The sequence below is a fragment of the Notolepis coatsorum genome (assembly GCF_963971535.1).
Source record: "Notolepis coatsorum genome assembly, chromosome: 4".
NCBI lineage: Eukaryota > Metazoa > Chordata > Actinopteri > Aulopiformes > Paralepididae > Notolepis > Notolepis coatsorum.
In genome coordinates this window covers 33531755-33546022 of record NC_140168.1, presented here as the reverse complement: position 1 = coordinate 33546022, position 14268 = coordinate 33531755, and the positions used below count along the sequence as shown (strand labels likewise).

Below are 14268 nucleotides of genomic sequence, written 5' to 3'. Positions count from 1 at the left end.
AGCGCCATTTCCGAGCATACATGAGCTACCAAAAGCTCATCAGCGTTGCCTGCACAACAAACAGCAACAGGACAACTCTTAAAAAGACACTGAAATGTGCAGTTAAGGGGGGGATCTACTGTGGGGACTCGCCAGGCTGTCGCTGGGAGATGGAACCCATAACTGCCGTGAACAGGTTCCAGGTCTCCACCGCGGAGAGCTGCAGGCAGCTGTAGATATCTTTTATATGGTATTCCATCGAGGCAAAGGGGGTATCTGAGAGAGACTGCAGAGAGGGAGAGCTCAATGAGCAATTTATATGTTCTCAACAAAGCTGCTTCTTTTGGCCCGGGAGGCAGGTCTTAATTGTTAGACGTGATATCTCCACCCCCCCCCCCCCCCCCCCCCCCCTCTCCCTCTCTTTCTTTGACTGCCCCCTCCCCACCCTCCCTCCAGCTATTAGGAATTGGATTTGGAGCAGAACGATCCATTTAGTCTCCTCCATCTCTCTACCCCCCCCCCCCCCCCCCCCACACACCCCTCTCTGTAGCTCTCATCAAAGCCCAAGCTTAATCTGTCTATTTTTACCTGAAGGAATGAAAGGAAGGGATGAGGTAATGCTTTCCCCCTCCCGTCCATCAGGTGGGTAGCGGTGCGCGGTCTTCATGGACTGTCTAGATCAGGGGGCTAGCGCCACCCAGTGGACCATTATTGAGTGATGAAAGGAACGTCATAACGTGGAGTGATACAGTCTCGTTTTGGAAGACGGAGCCAATAACTATCGCCTGTGGCTGTGTGCAGTGATCATCACTCCGCTTAGATGCAAAAGGAGGGGAAGAAGCAGCGAAAGGAGAAGAAAGATGAAAATTAATACAAACTAAAGCTTCTTCTGCTCAATTATGTGATTAAGTGATAGCATCCTCCAACGGTGATTCAAGTAATGATGTGAGAATCTATTGATTCAGCCACAGGAGAAAGAAATTACATCAGTTGAGGAAGGGGGGGGGGGGGTACATATCAAACCCTCTCTGAAGATTAATCGAATGAGCGGAGCTCCCTCTAGTGATAGAAATAGACAACTACTACATAAACACAGGTTTTTTTTATTTGTAAAATAAAGGCAAGGAGCACTGATTTTGTACATTCACATTCAAGAGATTTTGTTTCTTGAAAACTGAATCTTAATTAAAAAAAAGAAACGTAGAAGAACCAATGCCACACATGTAAAATGTAGTAAGTGTGTCATTTGAGATGAGGCTGTAGTAGATTAATGTTTTTAAATCAACAAAGCCAGAGAAAACTGAAGCTTTGCAAGAGTGTACAGTGAACAGGTTCTTAGGGGCAAGGTTTGCCCTTCCTGAACCTTAGCCTATTGTCCTAAAATCAGAATTAACCCTTTCACTACCACACTACCAAAGGGTTAACCCTTTCACAACCACCCTACAGAAGGTTAACCCTTTCACTACCACACTACAGGCAGTTAACCGTCTGTAGTGTGGTAGTGAAAGGGTTCAAATGATATTTCGAGATCTGTTTGGGGGACTTTTATCTGAAGGGGACCACAGACAAATGAACGATACACCTTCATAGAAGAAAAGCGTTTCCCTGAAAAGGTATTGAGATTCACATTTAGTTAAAAACAGCCACCATATAAGTCGCAACAGCCATTCAGATCTTGTACACGTGCTTCTGAAAGGCAACAAGAAGCGGTTCACAGTTAGCTTAAAAACAGCCATCAAATCAGTCACCAAACGTCCATCAGAACATTATAGAGGTGCTACCGAGAGGTACGAGGAAGTCCTTTCAATGAGTTTTGGTCCGATTTTCTTCATCCTGGTCAACCGTTCCCTTGTCTTTCTGATACAAGTTCCTTTGGTTCATAATCCTAAGGCAGTGAGATAGTATGAAGTAACATCTTCCCTGGGATGGGTGCCAGGTTTAGTCCACTTGCTGCAGAATAATTTGGTATGGCAACAACAACAACCTATAGCACCAGCACTGAATGCAGGACCAGTCTGGCAATGAAGGGCAGTGAGGAATAGCCCCTGCACCCCGATTTGTTTCCTTGTACTTGGAATGTCCCGTTTTCCCATATCGCGTTAAAAGCACCGCAAAGCTTTACAAAGCTTTGCCAATCACACGCCTTGTAGAGCCATGTAGGGAAGCGATCATTTTCAAGGAAGATAATGGCCAATTGGAATGCTGACTGACTACTGTGCTATAAAAGTCCAATGGCCTGAAATTAACCACAGCACTCCCCTGAATCACAGCCAGCCTACAATAGGGCTGAAACAAGACACCCAACAAAACCCCCTTGAGTGCTATTTCCATCAAGTATTAGATAAAAACAAAAGGAACAATAAATATTTATCCTGTACACATCCTGAAAACCACTTAAAAATAAATAGCCGACTTTGGAGAGCGTTTTTTTTTTCTGTTTTAAAATACCATGCTTCTACATTGTCTTGCCGTCTCAAAAGAAACGAAACAAAAAAAAACTGCTCAGAGGGAAAAAGAGACAGAGGCGACGGAGCACGAGTTAGAGATCTCCCGCTTTCCTCCTCGCCTCGTCACTTCTCTCCATCCACCTCTCCCTCCGCCTCCCTCGTCATACCTGTGTTTTCATGCCTCCTCTCCCCTGTCGTTCCGCCCGACTTCTTCTCAACTTCTCCCGCGTCTCTCTCCCTCCTCCATCCAAAATAATCCTATCTTTCTTCATCTTTCTTTGCCCCCCCCCATGTCTTGGTAGACTAGCTGTAACGTATAGCAGAGATAACAGGAAGTGGACAGATCAGCGGAAGATCTTGGTCCATCCTTTAGTCGTCTTTCTTCTGGTGGCTCCGGCCGTTGCAGCCGTTGGTCTGTGACACCAGGGGGCGCTGGGGAAGAAGGAACTGCTCAGTGAAGTCTGGGTGTTTCTCCATCAGACGATGGATCTCATCTAGGGAAAGAAGAGAGAGAAAAGGATAAGGATAGATGGTCTATATCCTATATTTTCCCTTAAAAAAAAGGTGCTCTAAGTGGTATTATTTAGTTTAAATAAGTTAAGGGGATCAATAAAGGAATATCTTATCTTATCTCATCTTATCTTAAGTAGCTTTACATTCCGACAGCCATCACTGTTTGGTCAGTAACATGGGTCTCCCAGTCCCTCCGCTCTGCAGTAAACACACAATTCATTTTCTGGTATCCCGTCTCACTTTATCCAATCAGGAGAGAGAGAGCCCTAGATATTTGTACTTATTTCAAGAAATCTTGCCAAGCCAAATTTGCTGGCAGATTATTGTTTGTTTGTTGTTATTCAAGCACATTATTTGCTTAAAAAAACAAATAAAAAATGCCTTATTTTTGTCAGACCATTTTTGCAGTGTGGAGTTTATCTTTCCTGATTGGATAAAGTGGGAATGGGATACCAGGAAATGTATCTTGTGTGTAAGTAGCGGTCCCGTGCTCCTCACCGTAGGTGATCTTCCCCGTGTCTTGCGTGTCGACGGCGAGGAAGATCTGCGAGACGTCCACCGTCTCCACTCCCAGCGCCGCTCGGAGGATAGTAGCCAGCTCCTGCTCCTCCACGGCCCCGGTCTCCTCTCGCTCGTACATCTACGGAGACGGCACGCGCGTTTTGGAGTCAGAGGTTCAGAGAGCAGCGTTAGAACGCACTTAACAGCAGAGGAAAGACGACTCACCTTGAAGGCCAATCTGAGGGTCTCCTTAGACCTCGACGGCCGACACGCGACAGACAGAGCAATGACGTACTCTCTGATGTCTATCTTTCCTTCTCCGTGCTGGGGAGAGGGGGAGAGAGAGAGAGAGATCAAATGTCTTATTTTATGTATGTATGTATGTATGTATGTATGTATGTATGTATGTATGTATGTATGTATGTATGTATGTATGTATGTATGTATGTATGTATGTATATTTTGTACTGTATTATACTGCTAGTTTGCAGTTGGTGTCAACCTTTTCATTCATTATTATCATCATCATTATTTATTTATTAAATTTTTATAAAAAAAATTATTTGATATGATAATTTGTTGTAATATGTTGTAAACTGCTTTGGCATATTGCTGCGCCAATAAAGCACCTTTGAATTTGAAAAAAAGAGAGAGAGAGAGAGAGAGAGAGAAAGCGTTTTCTTTTTTATTATATATATATATATATATATATATATATATATTTTTTTTACAATGTTTTAGACCAGTATACATTTACTTAAATAAGTTGTATTTCACAAACGCCACAGTTGTCCTTCAACCCATGTGTTGAGGAGGAAGCCTGGGCTGCTTGTCTCATGGTGAGTGACTGGGCTGATACAGAAACAACAGGGACACAGTGCATATCTCTTCAGACTAGGATCAGAAGTCTCCATGCAGCCCTATGGATATCAGTAGAGGACACTGTCTAACATGGGTGTGTTACTGAACTCCATAGAACCTTTCATATGCATTTTGCAAAGATTTGTACATGTAGGATGGTAAAAATGACTAAAAAAACATCTACACATTCATACACAAATTCTATCAAATGTGCAAATTATAGACACAAAACACATTTCTAAGTTTCACTGAATATAAATATCTTGGTGTGTGGCTCGATGAGAAATGTACATTTAAATTCCAAGTGGACAACCTTGCCTCCAAAAAAGTGTCTTCCTATACAGAAACAGAACCAGCTTTCCTTTGATTAGTAGGAGGAGAGTTGTCGAAGCAGTTTTCTTATCAGTCCTGGACTATAGGTGATGTAATTTATAGGCTTGCTGCGGCCTCAACCCTTAAATCATTGGACTCTGTATATCAATTTACCCTTAGATTCATCACTAATGATAGATATGACACTCATCACCGTGTCCTTTTATGAGAAGGTTGGTTGGCCCTTGGAGAGACGCAACAAACACTGGTATTTGTGCATTTTCAAGGCCCTTAACACTTTGGATGCCACGCCCGAGATTTCTCGGGTTACCCCCCGACCGTTGAATGCCCATCACGAGATTTCTCTGTTTTTTCTTTTATTTATTTTTTATTAGCGATCTGAAATCATATTGCATCAAGCGAGCCTACCGTTGGATATTCCAGTCACCCCAGGCTCTCAGATGTGAAAAAAGCGCCCCCTATCATCTCCCAGATGATAAATCACCCTTTTGGATTGGACTCAATGAAAGTGAATGGGATAAAAGATTTCTGACTCCACATTTTACATCTCACTGATGCAGCCGGGGTTACCAGAGTTCATTCTGGAGCCGCTGAGCCGCGGGGAATCATGTGTTCTACTGTATGCACGGTTGATCAATACAATTATCGATTTTTTCGAATGGTGATCAGGAATTGGAATATACCATTTGGATACCATCTGATGTCAGGTAAGGAATCTATGTTATCAGTCTTAGGATAATCAGACTCGTTTTCACGGAGATATAAGCGTTTCCACTATATGTGATATTGCTGTTTCACTGTAAAAGCCATCAGGAAATAAGAGCAGCGATTATCAGCGCGCGGCACGAGCGTGCGTGCGCACACATATACTATCGATCATCTAGCGTTTATTTGAAAACGATTCATAAATAGGTCGACAAATGACAACGTTCTGGAATATTCCAGTAAAAGGCGATTATCATAGAATGGGTAGTTTTTTCCGCGAAAACGAGTGATTTTCAAAATGCTATCAAACGGAAATGAAGCGATAAAAAAACAATCTGCCTTGACAATGTTGACTGGAAAATGAGTCTTTGATAAGCGACGGGCAGATTAGACAGCCATAATTTAAAACATAGATTAGGCGATATTAAGTTAACATTGGAGTGGGTTTGGGCATCAAGGGGGTAAAAAGGAAAACACGGCGTGGCATCCAAAGTGTTAATGGTAAAGCTACCTCCGCATACTACATCATTATTGGAATGGAATTGTGGTACCTATGGAACCCGTTCTAGTGACTGGTTGGTCCTTATGGTCCCCTGAGTTGGCTCGGAACAGGGTAAATCTGCATTTTGCTGCCCCTAGCTCATGGAATGAACTCCAACAGTCCTTAAAGCTTGAGATTTCCCCCTCTATTGCAGAGTTTAAAACGTTGATCTCCAATCAAGTTGTACATGTTTTAATTTATTGTTATCCTTACTTGTCTAATTGTTATGATTGTATATGCTGTGTGATTTTATATGCCTTTTTTTTGCTTAACTCTGTATGTTTTGCTTAACTCTGTATGTACACTCGCCATGACTGTAAGAATTGCCTTTCGAGTTTAAATAAAGGTTTGAAATTAAATGAAAAAAAATAGATTGCGATAGGACTCACTAGGAAATACTGCGCTTGGTTTGGGTGAGCGGTGTGCCGAGGTAGAGCTGGGAAAACACTTCCTCCGCCTCAGTATGAAGATCATCAATAAAAATATTTATTCAACTGGCATACTCGACATCGTTGCAAATGAGGGCCAAATAAAGGTTTGAAATTCAATGAATTAGGGTCCGTACAGAGAGAAATAAGCGACCACAAATTTTTTTGACGTGAAACTGTATATAAATGATTTACAATCAATCCAAAATGTTTGTATTACTCATAAAATGTAAATTTATGTAAACGTTTTTGGATGACGAGCAAACAGTGTGTCATATCTCTCATCCTCAGTCAGACAGCGAAGCGAACTGGCCAGCATATCATCTTGATTTGATATTTTTTTTAAACATCCCGTTCCAAAGCATTATTGCGCAAAAGCTGACCTATTTAACAAATGATGACCACTTAGTAATCGGTTCATACAGACTGAAACCCTGTGAGAAGCACACATTTAATATAAATGTACGACTTTGCTGATAGGAACATATTGAGCGCGTCTCGCAAACTCGCTCTTGATGAGACTAAAGCCATACATTTTCATTAAACTACCAGTGGGAAAAGACCATCTGTACACAACATCATTGTGTATGGAACATGGTTAGTCAACGTTAACCAATACACCCACTCACTCGCTGTGTGAATTCTGAAAACAATGACCTGCTTGTGTTCCGACTGGGCTCGGTTTGTCATTACGCAGATTTAGGACTTGGGTGCTGGGAGGGTAAACTCCACGTTCGCACATACTGATTACAATCTGATTAATGTGCAGATTGTCAGGAGTGCAGTGCATGTGTGAAAGGCTTCAAGTTATCCCCCTACCTGATGTGGGCCAAGGACTGAAATCTGTTCATTTCTTGGTTGCATTAAATGATCATTTATCTATAAAGTAATTTAGAACTGAACTTTGTAAATAAACTCAAAGTGTTAAAGGGGCTATGTATTATAAATGTCATTTTTCAGTCTCTAGCATTGTATTATAGTAATAGGAGTTCGTATCAATGTGGGCGGCTAGGTGGTGTAGTGGGCAAGGCACTCGCCACCAGTGTGGAGACGCTAGGATTCGCGTGTTCGAATCCAGCTCTCCACATTGTTTTCAGTTTAGCTGGTCGTCCGCAGTAATACACATTGGCCGTATTACGGGGAGGGAAACTGAAGGGTGGGGATCGGGCGTTGTGAACAAGCGACTCCTACAAGTCGGTTGGTGCGCCTGCGCAGTAGAATCAGGAAGTCTCGGGGGCAGCGTGAGCCTCCCACGCGTTACTCCTAGACACTGAGAGATTGAGCTGCGCAGGTGAAAAGATGCGACTGCTGTTACCTCAAGTACCGGAGGGGACTTGTGCTATGTATGACTTAGTCCACATTGCAGCCGGCTTGTGGGAGGCAAGAAACAGCGTTCGTGACAGGGGAGGGTTGAATTGGATGATACGAAATTGGGATGGGAGAAAATATAGAAAAATGGGAGAAAAAGTGGATCAAAAAAAAAAGGAGTTCGTATCAATGTGTTTTAGTGTCTAAATACCATATTGGCGGATTGGGGGGCGTGCGGTGTTTCAGCCCAGCCCCTTTCCTCCTCCAGTAAATCAGGCCATTTTTATTTGAACGGCCGATATACGTCATACGGCCGCTGGGTAGCAGACAGTGATGTGATTGGCTCTGTGGTTGTAGCTAATGCCCGCCCACATTCTACCTAGACTGACTGTACACAGCAAAACCATTTCCTCATACTCTGCATGGGGAGAGAGAGAGAGAGAGATAGAGAGCACTTGGGAAGGGGGGGGGGGGGCGGGGGGGACCTGCAGCGCGCCACACACACGCAAACGGGAGATTGAAAGAAAGAAGAAAAAAAAACCACAAGCTGCCGGCGGACTCTCATCGCCGAGAGGGAGAGAAAGGAAGAGAGAGGGAGAGAGATAGAGAGCACTTGGGGGGGGGGGGGGGGGGGGACCTGCAGCGCGCCACACACACGCAAACGGGAGATTGAAAGAAAGAAGAAAAAAAAACCACAAGCTGCCGGCGGACTCTCATCGCCGAGAGGGAGAGAAAGGAAGAGAGAGGGAGAGAGATAGAGAGCACTTGGGGGGGGGGGGGGGGGGACCTGCAGCGCGCCACACACACGCAAACGGGAGATTGAAAGAAAGAAAGAAAAAAACCACAAGCTGCCGTCTTTTTTTTTCTCTCTCTCTCTCTCTCCCACCCCCTCCCTCTCTCTCTCTCTCTCTCTCTCTCTCTCTCTCTCTCTCTCTTCCCCCCCTCCCTCCCTCCCTCTACCAGTGCAGACTGTGTGGCACTGTCACTCAAAGTGCTTATGGGCGGAGCCAGGCCATAACAGCCTGATTTCTTGAGGCTGAAAAATGATGGTTTTGAGTACTTGATTAGAAATATAAAACAATTACAAATGTCTTCAATAGACTAACAGGAATTGTGTAAAGTTGCCCAAATAGTGCTAGGAATAGCAATACATAGCCCCTTTAAGAGCAATGTACAGTTAAGAGTGATGCACTGCTCTGTTGTTAAGTTAAGAGCGATGCACTGCTATGTTATTCTAAAGTGTTAAGAGCGATGCACTGCTCTGTTGTTCTATAAAGTGTTAACACAATCTGCGCCGGAAACGAGTTAACTCGTTATTGCCCGCCATGTGTTCAGCGCCAGAAACGAGTTTACTCGTTTTTGGGATTGTTATTTAGTTTATTCGCTATATCTATTCATAATTCATAGCTGCAGCCTCTGGTATAGCCTTCAGACCCTGTCTAAGCTGGCAGACGGTCAACACCGCCCTCTACTGCCAGGCGGAGCTATTGCATCTCATTGAAAATGGGCTGGTGTATTTTAGAAACCGATCTGAGCCGGGCGGGCGGGGTTTAAATACTCAGGCAAGCCAGTTCTATACAACGATGGCATCGAACAGTAACTCCGCCCGCCCGTCATTGTGAAACGGTTGGTAGTGTGGTACGGACCTCCACAAGCATTATTTGGAATTGCAATCAGATATTTGGATTATCTCTTTTGCATTAAATCAGATACAAGGTAAAAACATTATATATAAATTTGATTGTTGATCTGACATTTATTTCTACCGCGATCACAGCTATCTGTGTGGACCGTGTATGGCTGTTTACCGTTGGCTGCGCGGGGGGGGGGGTTGAGCGCCCCGCTCATTTCATGTATGCACGAGGAGACATAATAATGATAATCTAGCGTTGATTTCAGGATGATTAGATATTCAGCCGAAAAATTACAACGTGATGACTGGATTACAGTCAAATGCCTTTTTCTCGTCTTTTTCCTGGAATTACTGAAAAGCACCCAAACCATACTCTTCAAAACGGTATAAAACGGAAATGTACGTGTAGCAGCCTGAATATTCGACTAAGTATTCAGAAGTGCTAACTAACTGTTACTTTCCCTGTGTGTGTATAACGTGTGATAAACAGTGTTCCTTTGGATAGCTCACCCAGTCTAATAACGAGGTGAGGTGCTACTCTTCTCCGGCTTCAGTATGGATCACTAACAATAACATTGAAGCACCTTTTCCCTTTCTGGAGTGGTCCTAGAGTGGGATCAGTGGCGGTTGCCAGCAGGGGGCGAAGTGGCAGTGGTGGCAGGTGGAGCGGAGGAGAGAGGGAAGCAACGAGGAAGAGGGAGTTACCTGGGAGCGAGAGGACCAGGAAGCTCTCTTCGGCAGTGGACTTGACCGTGAACAGTCGCAGTCACAGCGGGCGTGTGCTCTGGAAGAGCCCCGTTGGAACGAGCAACGGGTGATAAGAAGTACTTGCTAGTTGACGGGTTATCCTAGAAGTACCAGCGATAGTGTGTGAGTAAGCGATACAGAACGAAGGACTAACGTCTAGAGTTAACGGGAATAACGTCTATAGTTAACGGGTTATAGTAGTAAGTGTGCGGTGTATTAGCATGCTGCTAACGGCTCCGTCTGACTCCAGTAGACTACCGGGCGCGCGGCGCTGAAGACCGGTGGTATAGTCAGCCACGTTGCGTTAGTAGTACAACCGATATAGCAGGAGGGTGCATCCAGACCCGAAGCTTAGCTGTGTTTAGGGTAGCAACAGTATTAGCAGTTCGCGCGACAGCAGCAAGCAACAGCCAGCAGTGGACGTTCCCCAGACGTTACAGAGGACGCCTCTTCCCACCAGCAGAGGTCGCCATCACAGCACGCTCCTCCAGCTAACCACTGCCCATGCTGTTCGCCCAGCCCGCTGGCTGTGCTCGCGGGATCGCAGACGCCATCTTGTCACCTGGACGAGAGGGGATAAGAGTGGTTCCGCCATCTTGGCTAAGTACGAACGGTACCTCGAGTATCGACATCAACGTCCATTCCAGTGAACGCCAACAACCAGTGTCTAAGGGGTACCCCAAACAATTTAAGCCGGCTTTAGTGTAGGTTTTATTTTGGTAACGTGGGCCCACATTTGCTTGGTTTTCTTTTGGTATTTTATTATTCTTGTTATTTGAATTCCCAATGTTTCTCTACTTTATGCCTGGGTCTCCCCTAGTACAAGCGGGGTGTTATTAATGTATTGAGCATGCGGTGCCTATGGTGGGAATAGTTTCCCCTACATCATCAGTGAGAGCACCCGGTGCCCTGTATGAATAAATCTGAAGTATTATCTGTAACTGATAACCTGCCCAGGCTTCAATACAAAGTAGACCTTATTGTGTCTGTTTCTTCCATTTGCTAATCTCACCCCTGGGTAAATATTGTGACTGCATAATTATTTAACCCTTACACCCCATTCACAGAATAGCATTTGAAGGGTCTATACAGGTGGTCAAGGAAGGGTACTGCTTAAAGGGGAGCCCAATAATACTATTGAACTGACAGTCACTGGGTGTGGGAGGGCTGTCGGAGGTACTGGGGGAAGTGAGAGTGTGTGGGGAGCTACTGCTGACCGCCTTGGAAGGCGAGGGAGACCAGAGTACCAGTCCCCAGGTTAGTAAACCCTGGGCCCCATCCACTCCTGCTGCAAGCCCTCCAGAACGACGTTCCGGGCCAAAGACGGGGGTACATATAGGTCGAATTCTATAGTATCCTACTACCCAGTGTCTGTGTACTACTACTCCCACAAGCAGGGATAATCCACCCTTCTACATACGGATGAAAAAACAATCTGTCTCGGGCATGTTGACTGGAAGCAACTCACTGAGACTCAACGGCGTTATTAGACCCATAATAATTTAGGATAATAATAATAATAATTTAGGATAATAATTTAGGACCTGCTCCGAGGTCATCAATTGGCACACATGCGATGCATGCATGCAATTCGTATCTGCGATTAACCCATCCCGTCGCCCTTCCCCCCCAAGGGCAGCCGGGAGCAGACAGGCGTCAACGTGAGCCGCGCCAGGGGACCAATCCAAGTGCTCCTGTCCGTCTTCGTCAAGGACGCCACAGCGTTAGCGATCTTGTTGTTGTGCATGTTTTTCCATTGGGTTTATCTTATCGGGGGGGAAACCCTTGCGAGCACGGGGAGAACATGCAAACTCCACACAGAAAGGCCTGGGAGATACCCCACCTGGGTAACTGGCATCATGGAAACCTGGTCCCCAAGCGGGAATCGAACCCTGGACCTTCTTGCTGTGAGGCGACAGTGTTAACCACTACACCACCGTGCCGCTCTATATAGATATAATATAAGATATATTTTAAGCACTCGCAAATGTTGCAGTCTAAAACTATATCCATTGAATAAAGACCTGGCGATGAAGGGGGATCAGCGCCCCCTGCTGCTGGCAGTGAATGTGTTAACAGCGATGCACTGCTCTGTTGTTCTATAGTGTTAAGAGCGATGCACTGCTCTGTTGTTCTATAAAGTGTTAGGAGCGATGCACTGCTCTGTTGTTCTATAGTGTTAAGAGCGATGCACTGCTCTGTTGTTCTATAAAGTGTTAAGAGCGATGCACTGCTCTGTTGTTCTATAAAGTGTTAGGAGCGATGCACTGCTCTGTTGTTCTATAGTGTTAAGAGGGATGCACTGCTCTGTTGTTCTATAAAGTGTCAAGAGCGATGCACTGCTCTGTTGTTCTATAAAGTGTTACAGTAGGAGCGATGCACTGCTCTGTTGTTCTATAGTGTTAAGAGCGATGCACTGCTCTGTTGTTCTATAAAGTGTTAAGAGCGATGCACTGCTCTGTTGTTCTATAAAGTGTTAAGAGCGATGCACTGCTCTGTTGTTCTATAGTGTTAAGAGCGATGCACTGCTCTGTTGTTCTATAAAGTGTTAAGAGCGATGCACTGCTCTGTTGTTCTATAAAGTGTTAAGAGGGATGCACTGCTCTGTTGTTCTATAGTGTTAAGAGGGATGCACTGCTCTGTTGTTCTATAGTGTTAAGAGCGATGCACTGCTCTGTTGTTCTATAAAGTGTTAAGAGCGATGCACTGCTCTGTTGTTCTATAAAGTGTTAAGAGCGATGCACTGCTCTGTTGTTCTATAAAGTGTTAAGGGCGATGCACTGCTCTGTTGTTCTATAGTGTTAAGAGCGATGCACTGATCTGTTGTTCTATAAAGTGTTAAGAGCGATGCACTGCTCTGTTGTTCTATAGTGTTAAGAGTGATGCACTGCTCTGTTGTTCTATAGTGTTAAGAGTGATGCACTGCTCTGTTGTTCTATAAAGTGTTAACACTTTGAGTGCCAAGGACGCGTTGTCGTTATTTCATGCCGCCAGTTGAATGCCAGCAACGCTATATAGCGTTTGTTTGTCGTATTCTTTTTTATTAGCGATTTGAATTCATATTTCCTCAATCGAGCCTCACGCTAGTGCTGCAGACTCTCTCTGAGCTCCATTGGGAAAATACCGCCCGCTATCGTCTCTCCCTGTGTAACTGCACCCCATTGGATTAGACTGATGGGGGGGGGGGGGGTCCAGCCTCCTCATTTTACTTTTCCGGCGAGGCATCTGAAGAGACCCAAGTGATCGCCGAGCCGGAAAACGCGTGGAATACATATTTACAGTACCCAACGCTGAATCAATAAACGTGATCGATATTTGGAATGGCAATCAGGAATTGGAATAATCTTTTTGAAGAACATCTGATCTGAGGTAAGCAATTTATTTTACCAGTCTTGGGGTAATCGGATCTGTTTTGACCTATATATCAGCGTGTGCCCCATGTGTGTGTGTGTGTGCGTGTGCGCTGATCAGGAAATGAGCGAATATATTTTTCAGATCGCTTATATAGCGTGCATAAGTACACATATACTATCTAGCGTTTATTTGAAAACGATTCATAAATAGGACGAAAAATGACAATGTTTTTTGTGTATGCCCGAATATTCCAGTAAATGCCGTTTATCACGGAATCTATATATTTTCCTGAAAAACGAGGGCTTTTCAAAATGCTTATAAAACGGAAATTAACCGATTAAAAAACAATCCTTTTCGACAATGTTGACTGCAAACAAGTCATTGATAAACGACGGGCAGATTAGACACATAACCATAATTTAAAACAGAGATTATGCGTTCACAACGCTATCATTGAAGTGGGTGCTGGCATTCAACCACGTTTTACCATGTTAACAAGTGGCAACCAAAGTGTTAAGAGCGATGCACTGCTCTGTTGTTCTATAAAGTGTTAAGAGCGATGCACTGCTCTGTTGTTCTATAGTGTTAAGAGCAATGCACTGCTCTGTTGTTATATAAAGTAGAGCGATGCACTGCTCTGTTCTATAAAGTGTTAAGCACTGCTCTGTTGTTCTATAAAGTGTTAAGAGCGATGCACTGCTCTGTTGTTCTATAGTGTTAAGAGCGATGCACTGCTCTGTTCTATAAAGTGTTAAGCACTGCTCTGTTGTTCTATAAAGTGTTAAGAGCGATGCACTGCTCTGTTGTTCTATAGTGTTAAGAGCGATGCACTGCTCTGTTGTTCTATAAAGTGTTAAGAGCGATGCACTGCTCTGTTGTTCTCAGGGATTAAAGCAAAAAAAAATCTCCTGACTGAAC

The 14268-nt window shown here is 44.4% G+C and overlaps 1 protein-coding gene across 2 annotated transcripts in view; it reads right to left on the bottom strand.

Moving 5' to 3' along the window:
- Positions 1–1066: 1066 nt before the first annotated feature.
- Positions 1067–14268, bottom strand: part of lpcat1 (lysophosphatidylcholine acyltransferase 1) — an 87102-nt gene continuing 73900 nt past the window's right edge. For both annotated transcript variants that reach the window (XM_084312905.1, XM_084312906.1), the window contains 3 exons: positions 3666–3764; positions 3438–3579; positions 1067–2920 (listed from right to left, as the gene is read on the bottom strand). In XM_084312905.1, coding sequence (XP_084169031.1) covers positions 2796–2920; positions 3438–3579; positions 3666–3764 — 366 coding nt within the window. In that variant the 3' untranslated portion in view covers positions 1067–2795. The remainder of the gene's footprint in view (positions 2921–3437; positions 3580–3665; positions 3765–14268) is intronic.